Here is a 16,745-nt window from a genome sequence, read left to right as displayed (position 1 = left end):
TAAAATCTAAACGACTGCGAATTTCGCTTTGAAATTTTGATAACGTATTTTTGGGTAGTCGAGCTAACGATTTATGCAATAAAAAATAATCTGATTTTCTGAATCTCCTAATGTGGTTTCCCCCTTAATATTCTCATCGATTGGTGGCCTTAAAACAAAAAAGCTTCCCAATGAAAATGACGATTTTCAACAATCCATCTTGCTGGAACATTTTTTTTTCTTTTTTAATGAAAAATTGTTTTTTTTCTGTCTTTTAATTCAGTTTTTTATTATTCGTAATGATTCGTGCATGTTTTTCATTCAGCTTCAATTCTTTGTGCTTTGTTTTTTTGGACATTAATCCCTCACTTTACGAATGGAAAAAAATTCTCTGTAAATGAAATAAAAAGTTAATAATTCCGAACACATAAATTCGATAAACTTTGAGAGTTTATCAAGTGTCATCGAGCGAATAAATTATTGTCGAATTTCTAATCGCTAGTCGTACACCAATCTTTGTGCTTAATGAAAAGACAATCAATTCAGAGATTCCACTCAGAGGACACGTCGTTTTTTTTCGTAACAACTAATGTATTCGCATACTTTGGCAGGTGTTTTTTTTCTGCCAGTTGACTGAAGCCAATAGGGCATCCATAGAAATACAAAGGTTTGGGGTTGTCGTCTCCCCCATTTTTTTACACCCTCAATTATTGATTTGCTGGGAGTTAAGCGCGTTGAATAAATTTATTTGAATTGTTTAGAGACGGAGTTTTGAAGCTGCTCGTAAGCCGACGTTGAATGTTTAATCCCACGTCTCAAGGAGAATATTCGCGCCGATTATTTTTATTCCCAGAAAAAGAAATTGAAAAAAAAATGGAATGAATTTTTAGTTTTCCCAGAAAAATAAACTTCGCTTTCGATCGACTAACTACAAATGGAATTAAAAATGTTTTTTCGCCTCCGCAGCTACTGGTCGACCAAGTCGACATTCTGGAGACGATGACACCGCTGGATTTCATGGCATTCAGGGACTATCTCTGTCCAGCCTCGGGATTCCAGTCTTTACAGTTTCGTCTCCTGGAGAACAAGCTCGGAGTCAAGCAGGAACACCGCGTTCGGTACAATCAATGTTACACGAAGGTTTTTGGTCGCGATCCAAAAGCGATGGAAGCGATAAGGCGATCGGAGGAGGAACCGAGTCTGAGTTCGCTGGTACAAGCGTGGCTCTCCAGGACTCCTGGCCTGGAGGAAAGCTGTTTCGACTTTTGGGATAAATACCGGAGATCCGTCGATGCCATGCTCGCCGAACAGGAAGAAGCTGCCAGGGTAAGATTTCCTTAGGCCAAAGTTCCTTCATATTTCAATATTTTTACAATTTTTATCTCAATTTCGATACGTTTGCTGAAAAGTTGAAAAAAATGTAAAATAAAAGGAAGAAAAACTTAACAAGAAAAGTGAATAAAACATTACAGAAAACGACGAAGGTAGAGGTGCGAAATTACATGCTGGCGAATGTGGAATCTCGTCGAGCAGTTTTCGACACTATTTTCAACGAGTCCCACCACAAAGCCCTCGTCGCAAGGGGCGAAAGGAGATTCACTCATTCAGCGTTTCAAGGAGCAGTTATGATAACGCTTTATCGCGACGAGCCAAGGTTCAGTCAACCTCATCAAATCCTCACGGCCCTTATGGACATTGACTCCCTCATCACTAAATGGAGGTGTAAGAAACATTCGACCTTTACGATCTTTGGCTTCGCCCCTATTTCACCTTCATTCATCTTTTTCATCTCTGAGCTTTTAAACTCGATTGCCCAACATTAAATTTCACAAATCTATTTCAGCTCCATATGATTTTATTCCATATTTCAGTTTTTCAAATTCCACTCGTCATTTTCTTTAAAGTTCGTATTTTGAACGATTTTTAAAATCCAAAATCTATTTTACTGTGGCTCTTTTTTCATCAGCGACTTCTCAAGCTCCTAAAATTATTGTTATTCTTACTGTAACAAGGTTTTATTAGCTTAGAATTCAAGCGCTAGTTTTCTTGCTTAGATTTTGAATTTCCCTTTAAAAAAAACGATTAAAAACTAATTTCTCATCTTTTTTATCCTCATCCGATCACTTTTTTCAATAATTCATCACGAGCTGCTAATTTTGAAGCCGAACATTGTGTGCTTCAGATAATCACGTTATAATGGTACAGAGAATGATTGGCTCGCAGCGACTCGGTACCGGGGGTTCTTCCGGTTATCAGTACCTCAAATCGACTCTCAGGTAAAACGCAGCATTTTTATCTCACGTTATTACCAACGAATCTTATAAAGTTATTGATTTATCCAAAATTTTATAACAATTTTGAAATTCTGTTCTTTGAAAGTGTTTTTTTCCATTTCAGCGATCGTTACAAAGTTTTTCTCGATCTTTTCAATCTTTCAACGTTTCTCATCCCTCGTCCGCTCATCCCTCCATTGACAAAGCAAATGAAAATGAAATTATCCCGGTTCTGGGGGTGCTGGGCACCGGAGGACGAGGCTATGGAGTTGACCAATTCTGGGAGTTCAGTCGAGGGATCCCTATAGGGTTCGGAAGCCCAATTTCCAGTTGTTTTTTTTTCCACCAAAAATGCACGAAACTCTTTATAATTCGGAATTTCATGAGAACGAATCGTTCGATAAAATTCTTGTATTTTATTTTTTCTTATTATTAAAAATATATACACTTACACTTTTTTTTTCTGGAAAAGCTTTTTGTTTCGTTTGCCCTTTTCGGCCTCCTAACTGTGACTTTCGCACGTGGCACATGTAAAAATATATACATTTATGAATTAATATCGTAATTTCTGTTATTACAAATATAAATATATTATATAAATATGTATTTGTTCTTCCTTTTGTTCGATTCAGTTATATTTTGTCATAGAAAAAATCCTCTTAGAAAAGACTTTGATCTTGAGGGCACTCGAAACGTGCTCAAACTGCTTCCAACTTTTTGGAAATTCATACTTTCTTTATTTCTCCCATTTTTCCATCTTCGTCCCTCAAGCTCTTATTTCCAGGTGACGTCGACCGACGATACTTGATTCGCTATACCTGAAAGTTTCAGCAAAGCCTCAGTCGTCAGTGGAATCATTTTAAGACACGTAGTTTACAATGAAGAATTTCGAAATGGAAAATGTTTCAATTTCAATTTCGTTTTGAAACAAAAAAAAACTCCAAAGAAAATTAAACTTTCAAGTGAAAATAAAAAATTCGATCAAGTGTTCTGGTCGAAATAGTTCTCGATTCTTTGATGAAAAAATTCTTACAGAATGTTTCCTTATCCGAATTTTTCGTCAGCGAATCCTTCACCACCGGATCGATTGTTTTTCAAAACTCACCACACATGTTACTCCCGATAGCAATGTACAAGTAGCCTTTGTTGCCGAACAACGTGCCCCAGGAGTTTCTCACGATGTAATATGGGGTCGGGCCCGTTTTGTCGTAACCGACGATTTGTACAGCGTGGTTTAAGCTCGTAAAAGCTCCGTCACAGTGGAACTTTATTATCCCACCGAGATAATTCTGCCAAGCAAGGGCGTTCACCGCTGCTGCCACAGGTCCATGATTCACCAGCGAAGATAAAAGATCGTCCTCAGCTCCGACGTAACTGAAATGATTTCACTGATTTTTTATATTTTTCATTTCCTACCATTCAATTTGTTTTCGATCGTATTTTATTTATCGCAAAAATACAAGAGGCTGCATTGAATATTCGAAAACCGTAAATAAAAAACTCTCAACGAACATTCATCAGTTTTCTAATCATTTTTCGTCTTGTTTCCATTTACTGGATCCTCCGTTCACAATTTATCGTTCGAAAAAAGACGAATAATATAAATTGTTCTAATGTATTACGAGTGAAAAGGAGTCTCGAGGCCAAAACTCACGAAGTAAAAGATTCTACAAGGCAACTGTTTACGTAACGTATCTTTCATGCGAGGGGAAAGACGATATGCGATTCTGATCAAATTCCTTGACTGTGCTGCTGCTGCTGCACGGATAAATATGATTACGTATGCTTATCCAACGATTCTATGCATACGCGTCCATTAATTATATTCGCATTCATGAAAATCATTTTGAATAAATAAACTCGGTTCAAAAAAGTAGAGAAATAACGAAAATTCAAAATTTCAAAAAATTTCTAGATACTCCATCGATGGAAATCGCTCACGATTCGTCGATAGTTGCCACTTCGGAAATTGAAAATAGATGAAATTTGAAATCATGATAAAAACGTTTTTTCAAAATGTTTTTTAAAAAACTGCAGATTTTCTACTTTCACTGGTCCAGGCGTGTGAATCGTGCACCAGGAAAAATGGTGGCCTGGAAAATTTACCTGTCGCAAGTGAAATCGGTGACTCGGACAGTCGAGATTTTGGACCTGGAAATAGAAAAAGATATTATTTTTAAAAATGTCTAATAATTGTGTTGATGATTTTATAATGCTTATTTTGTCATTGTTCTCGTGTTCTTAAAAATTCGCAAACGTTTTTCATAATGAATAATTTCGGAATAAAATTCGAATAATTTTATGAAAATGAAGGATAAATTTGTTGGCTCACTTGTCTAGCTTGCAGGCGTCGGATTTCCCGGTAACAGGATAAATTTTTTCCGGTAAAATGGGAACTTTGTTGAGTAGAAGCCAATTCAAAAGACTGCAAATGTCACCACCCTCGCAACCGAAATTGCTGTTACCTGCGCAATCGATCATCTGCAGAGATTAATAAATCAAAAAAATATTCAAGGTCATTGAAAAAAAAAAGAATGCGGGTAATTTTTGAAGTTGTGAACGTTCAAGTAAAAAATCTTTTCACTTGTTTCGAGTGCTTAAAAAAGAGGGAACTTTTTTCAGGAAAAATAAAAATTTTCAACTTTTTAAACGTTGGCAATTTTTTTTGGTACTTTTACTTTTTTTCAAGGTTTTTTTGCGATTGCACTTTCGTGGAATCGTAGACTTTTGAGGCTGAAATTAAATTTTTTCCAATACCTCTTGAACGCTGTAGGAGCGGAGAGTTCCATTTTTAATGGCGATCATTGATTCGATACATTCAACGGTACTGAAGGCCCAGCAAGCACCGCAAGTGCCTTGACTGCGAACGGGTGTCACGGCCCCCCTGATTCTCCAGTCGAATTTCAGGGGAATCGGCGTCGCCCTCTTGACGAGGTTTTTGTTTACATCGTTACAGCGATGCTCTTTGTGATAAGAAGAGCGCAAGTGTCGCTGTCCACGAACCGAGAGGTCCGGGCGCAGAGCTTCCGTGAGGAACTCGTCTTCGGACATATCGGAAAATTCCGTTTGTCCGTAAAGCGCACTGTCTTCGCTATCCCGCAGTTCGTTCATCTTTTCTATGTACCTCAGGGACCTCTGAGGTAAAAAAATGGCCCGAAGCGCGAGGATGAAGGGCGAGTTCGTTCATTTGCATAATTGAATGAAGTAATTGAATTATACCAATTTACGACGCAGTCAATGCTCATTCGAGACAGTTTGGAGTTTTGTATTTTTTTGTGCAGTTGTAAAGTATTTTCAATATTTAGCTGCCGAGGTTTTGATTTTTTCAGTTTTCGTGAGGTTGCGTTCTCTACGAATTTTCAAAGTACTTTTTTTCACTTTTTCCTAAGGAATCGATCATTTTTATTGGTCGATCAGAAACTAATGTAATCAGGAAGAAAATCGTTGAATTTCGGCTCACGCGAAATTCTATGTTGGTTATGAATCTTCCTTTCAATGCATTTGCTTATATTTTGTTACGAATTGTTCATTTTCTGAAAAATAATTACTGCTCTGATTGTACCGAATGAGTCATTGGTGTCAATTGGCATCGAGTAATTTTTAAATAATCGGCTAGTATTCAAATTGAATGTAAATTAATCGTTATGCAAGTTAGCGAAATTATGGGTAAGAGAAAGACAATGTAACGATGGAACTATTGATAGGTATGTGAATGACGGAAAAATAAATAAAGAGATAATTCCAGTGGATGAATGGAATGTGGGAATAAAAATGAAAAATTCAAACCCAGACTTCCACGATTCGATCAGCCTTTCCCTTTCGTATTTACTATTTAAACTATTATTTTACGGCCATCTTGATTTTCGATAGATTTTTTCGATTTATTGATCAATTAACAAAAATTCATAATTTTTTTCTAATTGCAATAATTTCTATGCCAGTGAACAAAGAAACCGATTGGTTTGCATTCAATGCTAACTTTTTGTTCCATTTTGGAATTCGAGTCAACAAAGCGACAAAACAATCGAATTATCGTCCGATCGAAGCAGTGGAAAACCGGTCGTTCCATTTGTTTGATAACACACGAGTGCGTTCTAATCACTGACTCACCTGAAATCTCTCGAATCTCTTGTCATACTCGCTCGGTTTGTGTCTGTAGGATTTGTTATAACGCACGATATAAGACTCGAATAACTTGACATCTTCGACGTTCGTAGACGGCCCGACTCTGATAGGTATAACCAAAAAACACAGACTTATTCCCAACACCGTAACGATCACGGTCCTCCACTCCATTGTGGGAAGACTGCATGTTATCGACGATGCGACAGTCGCCCGGGGGACTCTACTCAGCCAAAGCCTCTCACGAGTGTCGCACACTCGTACTACGCTAATGAAACAACACTACACGACTCAGTTGTGAATTCACTGAATTCTCGCTCTATCAGGTGTTTCGCTCGAGATATGCGCGCCAATAATTACCCATGATCCTTGCACAGAGTCTTGGATCTCCAACCGAAGTAATCAATTTATAAATTTCCTTTAATCGACGATCAGTCGATAAAAGGAAATCGTTTCTCGTTAATTCCAATGATCGGAGATCAGTTTTTCGTCTCCGATGACATTCGACTGTAATATCGAATTTGTAAAAAGGAGACAATTTTCAAATTAGCGGAAGTGGTGGCACAAAAGATCAAAAATCAATCATCGATCGAAAATTCTCAAATTTTGACATCTTCATCAAGTTTTGTCACCGATCCATCAGTTTTTTATTCTATTTTTTCCCACTGTCATTTCACGGTGTGAAAATTTCAATTTGAAAAAAATTCAAACTTTTTATGGTTTATTAATTCGTCGTGTATATCCATCAGTTCCGGTTCGAGTTCCATTTTCAGCCGCGAGACGCTAGTGTTTCATACTGATTCGAATCATGGCGCGCTTTAGGAATAAATATGAATAATCGGAACGCACTTTGTTGTTTTCATCTCGTTTTTTTATTACTGAAACATCCACGGACCATGACGCAAAACCATTTGCTACGATAAATCAGTTACTAAATTGTGTAAAGTCATAAATAAAGTAATACATTCAATTTTAATAATTAACGTACAAGAGATGGAATAATAACGAAGTTGGCGTTTTTTTGTTGAACTTTTTCGAGAATTTTGGAATTTGTTCGATTAAAAAAAATGGAAAAAAAACATTCTCGCCAAAAGATCAGCTCGACATTTTTTCAACCATGCAATGCTGCTTTTAATGCATAATTAACGAATTTCTCAATCGCAGCACCAGATAGTCGCTGTGCAGAAAATACTTTTCGTTCAGGTATTGTTTTAAACAAAATTAATGAATTTTCAGTCCAGATCGACTGATTCCAACTAAAAACCAACTGTAAACTGACAATATTTCATTTTTAACATTCATTTCGAATACTGTTTTCAATATGGATCGATCGAATGTTCAACTGTTTGAAAACTGCGAAACAATGAAAAAGATATCGTAAATTGTACATAAGCGAAATTGCAAGACATAAAATTTCTTGTATAAACGAAAATTTCACACTTAAAAGATGAGGACTGTGCCTATGACCATGAATTTCAAATTAATAATAATATTAACAAACGCGGAACAGGAAATAAAAACAGAATTACAAGTTACAAATGATTCATGGCGATGAAATTTAAATGACTAATATTTATACGAGTACCATTAATTCGAAGTAGGCACAACAACCAGAAAAAATTGCACCTCAAACCGGCACCATTACCTAAAAAATACGTTTGCGATTTCAAATCGATCGTGTTTACATTCTTTTCTTCAATTCGCGTACTGTCTTTTTCGTACTTTCTCCCTCTTTTTCCTTCTTTCTTCATTTATTTTTTATGGGCGTTTCGCACGTAATTTTCTAGCTGAAAATTCTATCCGGACGATTCCAACGAAGTTCGTCAGATTTTGTGTAACATTGCCGTGAATTATATCCAAAGATCATTCTCAAATATTGAAAATCCAAATCGTTCAAATAATTATCGCATCATCGGTTCTGCAAATCTCTCCAATTAGTCGGTTGCTTTTTCAAAATATTCATCTGACAATTACGTTGAAACTTTGCCATTGGAAAAATCAGACGAAAAAAATGCGGAGGATATTGCTGCATCTTCAGAAAATGAACGCGATAAAGTTCGGTGATATGAAATTGTGTACTCACTTATTAAAGCAAGTTTTTAGCCAAAAAAATTTCAAATTTTTGACGTCGGTACTATGTCAGGTTGGTCGGTTCCATCTCTGTCCGTTCGAATAGAATTTTTGGCTCGAAAAACATGTGGAATCGAGTTATTTTGAAAAATTTTGAAAATTTTTCATTAGCGGGACGAACTTGTTGGTACTGCCTGCTACAAATTCGTAAGAAATCTACGATAGCTAAAGAGTGTAGAAGTTTGATAGATCAGACGCGAGATATTTGGTGAAAATTGTATATGAATATTTAAAAAATTGATCGCTCGTTTTTTTCCGCCGTTCAATTTTTATTTTCGTTCTTCATTGATTCAGGGATCAGGAATGATTGCAGAATTTTCCATTTTCTGATCCTTTGCCGCAAAATTTATCAATTAATTGAAGAAAATTGATTGACGATTAATTTCTATCAATTTGTCAACAATTGATCGACTCGCATTTTGTTTTCCTTGTTAATTTCGAGCATAGGTTTCAGGTGATGAAAATCAGTCGAGTCCGCGAAAACTCGTTTCAAACTTGTAAAAAAAGGAGAAAAAAGGAAAACTTGTCGCTATTCCTCGCGACGGATACGACGGATTGGCGTATTTTTTTACTCTTCGTTCCTTCTATTTTCGACGATATTACTGCTGCTGTTGAACGTATTGCGGCACCATCTGCTGAGTCACAGTCAACAAGAGATTTGTCAGCCATCTTAGGATGCCAGGCATCGCAGGCTTCGCCGATACCGCCGTCAACGCACTTCTCATCTCGTAAAAAAGATTACGAGTGAACGGATTTCTTCTTGATGACAAACGCATCTTCAAGAATTGATAGTAAATGAATGGTGTGAATAAGCCAGCTTGTCCTCTGAAAAGAGATAAACACACAATCGTTATCATCAGATGCTAAAAATGAGACGAAGATTCATGAGAAAAGAACATTTTTACATTTTTATTTCTAGCCTACCGTGCAAAAATAATGAATCTCTTTGTATTGAAAAGGTATAAATAAAAGAGTGATAAAATAAGGAACGTGATCTGCGAGCCAGGAGCCCCAACTTAAATAGCCCAGAAGCAGAGGTGACATGGGAAGCCAAAACTCTTTTGACGATTCATAAAGAAAATAAATTTTGAAAATAAATTGAATTGAAGATTCTTTCATAATTGTTGGCAAATAATTATTATTATTGTACAAAAAATGTAACGAAGAATTGATGATATGATGAAGTAAATAAATAAATCATATAAAAGTTTAATTTCCCAATAAATTTATCTTTCATTTTTGTTTGTGCAAAAATCTATGAATCACCAAAATTTTATTCGGAGGGCATCGATAAATTTGCAGTGAATCATCATCGATAGTTTTAATGATGAATTACAGTAAACAAAATATAAGAATTTCATTTACTTATTCATTGGACCATTAATAAACAAGAAATAATAAAATAGAAAAAAAACTACTTACGAAAATACGAGAATAATGGTAAGAGGCAGCACCATGATTTCGCATAACGCGCAGAAACGCAAAATATTCCGTGACTGGAATTCGACGAGAGATATCGAAAGTCTGGCTCCCCACCAGCTGTTTTGACCTAGACACTTTTGCGGAGAGAAACCAGTTATTATTGTTATCTATAATTAATTTGCATGATGTCTCAAAAACCTTCGCACGATTTTTTTTCAACTTTCATTCGTTTTTTTTCCACAGGAGTACTTACGTCCAACAATGTAAGAGAATAACTTGCAGAATGCATAATTGCAAAGAGGACTACAGGCGCCAAAACCACTGTACAATATTAGTTAAGAATTTCATAGCCATTTTTCAAGGAGAAACATTTTTTCCATTTTTTGCCAAATTTTTTTACCACAAATACTGCAGGTCACTAGAACATTTGTCGATCATACTGAAAGAGCGATTGAAAAAGTTTTCATTTGCAAAGATTATGATTTGGACAAATTTAGAAAATCGTATGCATTTCCAATCTAATTCCAATTTTGTGAAACTGGTTAGTGGAAAAGTTGTTGAGAAAATTCCGAATTTGCTGGAAGCATGGTGCATTGGAGTTTAGAAAAATGCAGAATTCGACAAAAAGTAATGAGAACTTGTAGAATAACTGATTTTCTAATCAAAAAGGATACACAACACCGGCGACACGTAAAGGAATATAAGAGAGTATAGCAAATAGTGACACGAATCCTCTAGAAGTAACTGTTCCACAAATTGCATATTGAATTGGACTCTCGGTACTCTCTGATGGAGCCTCAAAGCACTCGTCGCTGCACTGCTCATGAGCACTTTATAATAGGCATTGTAACGATTTCTGTAAAATGGAAGAATTCATTAGTCTTAAATCTCCCTTGAAAAGATACGATTCACACTACGTGAAATTCTCATTATCAGTCTATTTTTGCTGTTTTTTATTCTCTGAAATGTTTTTTTTTTTCCAATCCCGATTATATTTTGCTTATTATTCTATTATATGATTTGTGTTTGAATTTACTTACCCAAATAATGGAATAATATATCCTATCGTAAACAAAATACTGAAGATTCTAGTGACCCATAATCCTACTTGTACTTTATTGTCAATAACATGCTGTTTCAGAGCACCCCATCCTCTTTCCACTTGGGGCGAAGATTCGCCAGATCCTGTTCTTGGACCGTCCGCCATTCTTTTTCAACTAGAAAAAATCCAAGATCCTTGATTATGGAAAAGATCATTTTCAAATCACATCCGACAAGTAATATTGAAACAAAAATGTAACAGAATAAATTTTTACCAAATTTTTATCAATTCAAAGACATGAGGAGACGGCATGACATTTTGATTTTGTGGAAAAAAAAGTGGTGGAGATGAATTTGTAAAGCAAAGTCCAAAGTATAATGGCTTGATGAAAAAAATACAGTGACGTCTAATAAATTTCAAATGAGGTAAGTGAATAATTGAAAAAAAGAAAGGAAATACAAGCCAGGACACTGATTTTTGCAGTTAAATCACAACACAAAATTTAATAGATATAATCAAAAAGTCATTAAAACACATGAAAACATCATTTAAGTTCAACAAAAATAAACAAAGCAAAATAGAGGGTGATCTTCAAGGTTTCGTTCACAAATAAATGAAAAAATAAAAGACAAACAATATCAGAAGCAATTAAGAACGATTGAGAAGGCGATTTCCAATTTACAGTTACAGAGAAATCGTTCTTAGCCCTACTTATTTGTAAGCGACGCTTAACCGTACAAAATACTCTGAGAAAATAAATAAAACACACAAATACCAACACACACGAACGTAAATATTCACTAATAAAAACGAAAAAAAACAATTAACTTACGCCAAGTCTTTAATTTGGACCGATTCTAACCACACTCGATATTTGCTGAGTTAATAGTGAAACTCGTGTGTGGTGTGTGGCCGAGCCCAAGAAAAAAAAACGAATACAATACACGTATTCAAGTTTCGTGTTGTATATAAATATATACGTATACTCTTATTATATACGTGTAATTTAGCGGAGGCGCTTGTAATTTCTCCGGGAGATGGACAGCCGCGCTCCCGTGTCTGTGTGGAAAAGATATGAATTCAGTCATTCAGTGACCGAACTTCATCACTTATCCCCAACATATACTTTTGAGTTATCTACGCTTGGTAAACCCGTGTGTGCGGGCACTGATTTACAATACAGAAATACAGTTGCAAGAAGTTAAGTTTCCATTTTCGTAGTGCAAAAGATTAAAAAATTTTCATTCGCATTGTTCCAAGTTTATCAACAGTCGGTAAAACCATGCGCTCCAATATACAGTGCGAAAATTCGACGCGAGTTGCCAGTGCAAGTCAATTCTTGCTTTTTTTTTAACACGACACAGGTGAAATTTAACCACTTTGAGCCGGTGTTTACTTTCTATTAATCGTCATTCCTCGTGTTTCGTATTTTTTTCGTTCGCGAGTTCGCGCAACTTTGACCCCGTAACCTACTTCCTAATATGTAAAAGGAAAAGGATTCTTGGTTTTTTCTTTCACTCCTGATCCATAATTCTGACAAACTCCCTCAGCTACTCACGTGGCATACATTCTTTTTGTCAGAGTCTACTGATTTTCCAATTCGAGTACAACCACGAGACGCGACTCCTGTCACTATGACAGCACTACAGTCATTCCCAAGTTACTTTCTACGCGTATACTTTCAGAGTTTAGTACGAGTGAAAACTCGGATCGATCACAACCGAGGGAAAATATTAATTTAATAGTCAGACCTAGTGGACGACGTACGGAATTTCGTGTCGCGGTTTTTTCTCGTATATATTTATTTACAAGTTAATTTACGACTTTTATTCTGTTTCGTTTTTTTTATGTGGCAATTGTTAATCGTGAAGCGGTAGATTCATTCGCAGAAAACCTTGTTATTACAAAAAATACATACATTCGTGACGAAAGATCGTTTTGCAATCACTTCAAAGTCTAAGAATCATTTATCTCTCCCTCCCTCGCTTTCCTTGTTGGTTCGTTTCTCGCGTGTACTTCGAAATCCTACCGGATGCAACCTTTCGAACGGAATCAGGTTGTACAAAAAAAGTACAAATCTATGATGATACTTTTCGGCTCTACGATCGCGTTGATCGGTAGTTTTTGCGCTTGGCCAAAAGGACGCAAATTTTTTTCCCTCGTCACCACTAGGATAGTACTCGAATTGAGGTATCAACTTTTGGGTGTCAGAGAAGTGCTTTGTGACTTGCGCGACGCGAGGTACAACAAAACTGGTGAGTTTAAAAAAGCTAACGATATTCTGAGAAATCTCATTACACATTTTATCTAAACGATTCAAATTATTCATGCTCCCGGGCCAAATTGAGAAAACAATACGAATAGTACAGTGCGCTTCCCAACTTTCAAATATCGGTTCACACAAATCGAACATTTTCCGAGATCGAACGATCTTCTCAACAACCGAATACAAAGAAATTTTACAATCATTTGTAAGTAATCATAACACTGGAAATTTATTATCACGCTCATTTTTTTCGAAAATGACGAAATAGATTGTAAAAAAATGATCGATGAAGTACGAAACTCGTTGACAGAATGAACGATTCGATCGTCGCGTTGAAAGCCTGTTTGTTTTTTATCTCTCGATATCTAAACCTTACGGCCGCTGTTATTCATATACAAGAGGTTCGTGATGGCTTGCAACTTTCTTTGTTTCATTAATGAGCGAATTTACAAAATACGAAAGTGTGAAGATTTCATCAACATTGAAGAATTATATATATGAAAAATCAGAGTTTTATCGCGTTGTTATACTTAAATAACAAAACTTATGGGTGCAACGTTCACTCGATGGCGTGTATTTAATTCCTCGAAACGCCGAACGTTCAGTCACATTCCAAGAATTGTTCCGAGATATACTCCGAAGCTTCTTATAATTGTGTCGTGAAAAGTGGAATTCGCGGTATATTTACGATGACGAGTTACGACTTTTTTCACGTTTTGCTTCTCGTGATTATTGTCATTCTCCTTATGGTGCCAAAAATTTGGAAATTTTGTTTTTCTCGCGGTAGTATGAGGTACCAGAAATTAGTGATTCGAGAAATAGCACGTGACATGAAATACGCTAATAGCAACAGAACTGGTATGGCATGGGGAAAAAAATTTTGAAGAAATAAAAAATCATCTCGAAAAGCGTTGAAGTTAAAATTATTAACATTTCTAAAAATTTTCCTAGTCCGTGAGTGTAAAGGACGATACTTTTTTTTTCATTTTACCTGCATTCAGTTTTCTAGAAATTGCTCGTCGGCCCAGATGCGAAAAATGCGCTCCCTCGTCAACGACGGGTTACTTCGTTGTACGATTACTATTTCGTTTTTTAATTCGATAAACTTTTCCGATTTTTTTTGCATTATTTATGACATTGTAAAAATGATCATCGACTTCGGAAAGTTCTTTGAGCCAACTAATTGTATTTTCCGGCTCTAACGTTGACTGTGAATTCAACAAATTGGAAAGTGACTGTTTAAAAAATCGATAATTCGGTATTTTTGAAAAATAATTAATTTCACACAGAATTTTAGCAACTAATAAATGAATTCGTAATATCGAATCGCTGATTCAAAATCCTCAAATAGTTACCCAACTCCGATGGTCTCGGAACTTCATTTTATGTAAATCTTTATTTGGAATTCGTAAAAATTAAATTTCCTGGTTACGTGGAATGCAAGCGTGGAAGAACAATCTTTCCTGCTTATTTCACTCCTTCGCGTTCCTTTGTGCATTTTTCATTTGTTTTTTATTTTCAATTGAAAAAAAAAATATATATATTTTATTTAAAAAATCTTATAAAAGAATTAATTAAAAATAAACCAATGACGTTCAGATGAAATTTTTTGATGACCAAAAATATGTTTTTTCTCTGTTGATAGATTTGCCGAAGAAAACGGGATGCGTGGCCGTTATAACAGGTGGTTCCAGAGGGATCGGGGTTGAGGTGGTCAGAATGCTGATGAAATGCGACATGGATATTGTTCTCGGTAACGGTGGCGAGAAATGACATGGAAACTTTCTTATTTCGATTTTTTAACGAATTTTCCTCAAAATCCAGAATTCTCGTAGACAAATTTCGAGCTGATTAGAAAATATTTCATTTTCAGCCTGCAGGAATACAGCGGCGGGAGAAAAAGTCGTTAAAAACATCCGAGAATCCGGAGTGATGGACGGGAAAGCAAAAGTCTACGAATTGGACAATTCGAGCCTCGAGTCAGTGAGAAAGTTTTCTGAGATGATGAAAAATGAGTACAAAAAAATTGACATCCTCATAAATAACGGTAAGAAATGAAAAATTGAAAGACTTAAAAATTTACGAGACTAAATTTCGATAAATTTTGAAAATGCCATTTTGAAATTGGTCGAAATCGAAATCGAAAGTCAGCTCCGCGTTCTGCTCGCCAAGCCCTGGAGTTTGAGTACCCACAAGCCTGGCTTTCGAAAACAAACATTCCCGACCACTCCCACTCACGAAAATATTTTTTTTATTAGAAAATATTATTTTCCAAAGTTCTCACTCGACTCGTTTCTCGCTGTGTTGCAGCTGGAGTAATGTTCCCACCGTATGTCGAAACGAAAGACGGCTTCGAGCAACAATGGGGCGTCAACTACTTGTCACACTTTTTACTCACCGCTTTGCTTGTGCCGCTTCTAAGAAACGCCGGAAATGAGGAAACCCGAGCTCGAATAATAAACGTCTCTTCGTGTGCTCATCTCCTCGGGACGATCAACTTCGAAGACATTAATTACAAGTAAACAGAAGAATCGATTAAGATATTCGTCCATTTTTTACTTTTTTGTCTTTAGTTTTTAATTTCAATTTTTAAAAAAATTTTTCTTTATTTTTAATTTTTATTATTTTTATAATAACTAAATGGAATTTATAATTTTTTCATAAATTCAATCATTCGTTGATTTATTTTTGATTTTTCCTCTCAACTTATTCTTCTTCTCGTTGATTTTTTTCCAGAAAAAGGTTTATCACGTCTGCAGCTTATGCCCAGAGCAAATTGGCTTCGGTCATGTTCACGACGACTCTTCAAAGACATCTCCAAGAAAGGAATCTTCCGATACAAACTTTCGCCGTGCACCCAGGAATCGTTAATACCGATTTATTCGAAAATACGATATTCAGCAAAGTTAAAATATTCACACGATTATTTTTCAAGGTAGTGGCTCTTTTTTTTGCGCAATTTCATTCATTTTATATTCGCATTGATTGATAAATATTCACAAAGATTCAAGATTTTGGCATGCAAGTCCAACGAAATTGCGAACGGAATAATATCGCCTAAATTCTAATTATTTCGGGAACACACATTTCCAGAGTCCAGAAAAAGGGGCGACGACGACAGTTTACGCAGCAGTGAGTCCGAGAATCGAGCACGAGGGTGGAATTTACCTGAGCAACTGTCGAAGCAGTTCGATTAATCGTTTGGCAAAAGACGAAAATGCGTGTAATCGTCTCTTCGAGTTGAGTCTCCAGCAAGTCAAGCTCAAAGACTTTTTTCAGAATTTATGAACTTGAAAATGAGCTCCAACTTTAGGTCAAACTTCTACGAGTGTAAAGACAATCGAACAAATTTTGTAAATTTACAAAGACTTGTATTCATGACGGAAAATTAAATATGTTTGTATGGAAAAATGGGAGGCGAAATTATACAGAAAATTGTCTTTTCAACAATCAAATGTAATAAACGTTTTTCAAATTTTCAGCAAATTACCAAACGTCACGAAAATTTCAA

At 35.9% G+C, this 16,745-nt stretch overlaps 4 protein-coding genes across 9 annotated transcripts in view; 2 read left to right on the top strand and 2 right to left on the bottom strand.

Annotated features, from left to right (window-relative positions):
• The window catches only part of vermilion (Tryptophan 2,3-dioxygenase vermilion), a 32,696-nt gene extending 29,973 nt beyond the window's left edge, over positions 1-2,723 (top strand). For 2 of the 3 annotated variants that reach the window (XM_043434044.1, XM_043434043.1), the window contains exons 5-8: positions 946-1,305; positions 1,452-1,701; positions 2,162-2,255; positions 2,377-2,723. In XM_043434044.1, coding sequence (XP_043289979.1) covers positions 946-1,305; positions 1,452-1,701; positions 2,162-2,255; positions 2,377-2,560 — 888 coding nt within the window. In that variant the 3' untranslated portion in view covers positions 2,561-2,723. The remainder of the gene's footprint in view (positions 1-945; positions 1,306-1,451; positions 1,702-2,161; positions 2,256-2,376) is intronic. The other variant, XR_006262899.1, reaches the window with a different exon arrangement.
• LOC122419468 (cathepsin O-like) lies at positions 2,649-6,645 on the bottom strand. The gene is made up of 6 exons (XM_043434045.1): positions 6,363-6,645; positions 5,010-5,387; positions 4,585-4,733; positions 4,359-4,403; positions 3,358-3,626; positions 2,649-3,070 (listed from the first exon to the last, which is right to left on the bottom strand). The coding sequence occupies exons 1-6, from the start codon at positions 6,546-6,548 to the stop codon at positions 3,027-3,029; spliced, it is 1,071 nt and encodes a 356-aa protein (XP_043289980.1). The 5' UTR covers positions 6,549-6,645; the 3' UTR covers positions 2,649-3,026.
• A 578-nt stretch (positions 6,646-7,223) lies between these two features.
• On the bottom strand, positions 7,224-11,998 carry Kr-h2 (Krueppel homolog 2). 2 transcript variants are annotated; one of them, XM_043410501.1, is made up of 6 exons: positions 11,801-11,998; positions 10,967-11,143; positions 10,601-10,782; positions 10,180-10,247; positions 9,927-10,060; positions 7,224-9,329 (listed from the first exon to the last, which is right to left on the bottom strand). In XM_043410501.1, the coding sequence occupies exons 2-6, from the start codon at positions 11,131-11,133 to the stop codon at positions 9,104-9,106; spliced, it is 777 nt and encodes a 258-aa protein (XP_043266436.1). In that variant the 5' UTR covers positions 11,134-11,143; positions 11,801-11,998; the 3' UTR covers positions 7,224-9,103. The 2 variants fall into 2 exon arrangements, with proteins under 2 accessions (XP_043266436.1, XP_043266437.1); XM_043410502.1 differs by lacking the exon at positions 11,801-11,998 and adding an exon at positions 11,243-11,342.
• A 334-nt stretch (positions 11,999-12,332) lies between these two features.
• Positions 12,333-16,684, top strand: LOC122405599 (dehydrogenase/reductase SDR family member on chromosome X). 3 transcript variants are annotated; one of them, XM_043410500.1, is made up of 7 exons: positions 13,831-14,092; positions 14,236-14,305; positions 14,880-14,987; positions 15,108-15,281; positions 15,545-15,752; positions 15,971-16,169; positions 16,328-16,684. In XM_043410500.1, exons 2-7 carry the CDS (start codon positions 14,263-14,265, stop codon positions 16,520-16,522), a joined length of 927 nt encoding a protein of 308 aa, XP_043266435.1. In that variant the 5' UTR covers positions 13,831-14,092; positions 14,236-14,262; the 3' UTR covers positions 16,523-16,684. The 3 variants fall into 3 exon arrangements, with proteins under 3 accessions (XP_043266433.1, XP_043266435.1, XP_043266434.1); XM_043410498.1 differs by lacking the exons at positions 13,831-14,092; positions 14,236-14,305 and adding an exon at positions 12,333-13,223; XM_043410499.1 differs by lacking the exon at positions 14,236-14,305.
• The last annotated feature ends 61 nt before the right edge of the window (positions 16,685-16,745 follow it).

The sequence above is a fragment of the Venturia canescens genome, chromosome 1 (genome assembly GCF_019457755.1).
Source record: "Venturia canescens isolate UGA chromosome 1, ASM1945775v1, whole genome shotgun sequence".
Lineage (NCBI taxonomy): Eukaryota > Metazoa > Arthropoda > Insecta > Hymenoptera > Ichneumonidae > Venturia > Venturia canescens.
This window is presented reverse-complemented; position numbering and strand designations above follow the sequence as displayed.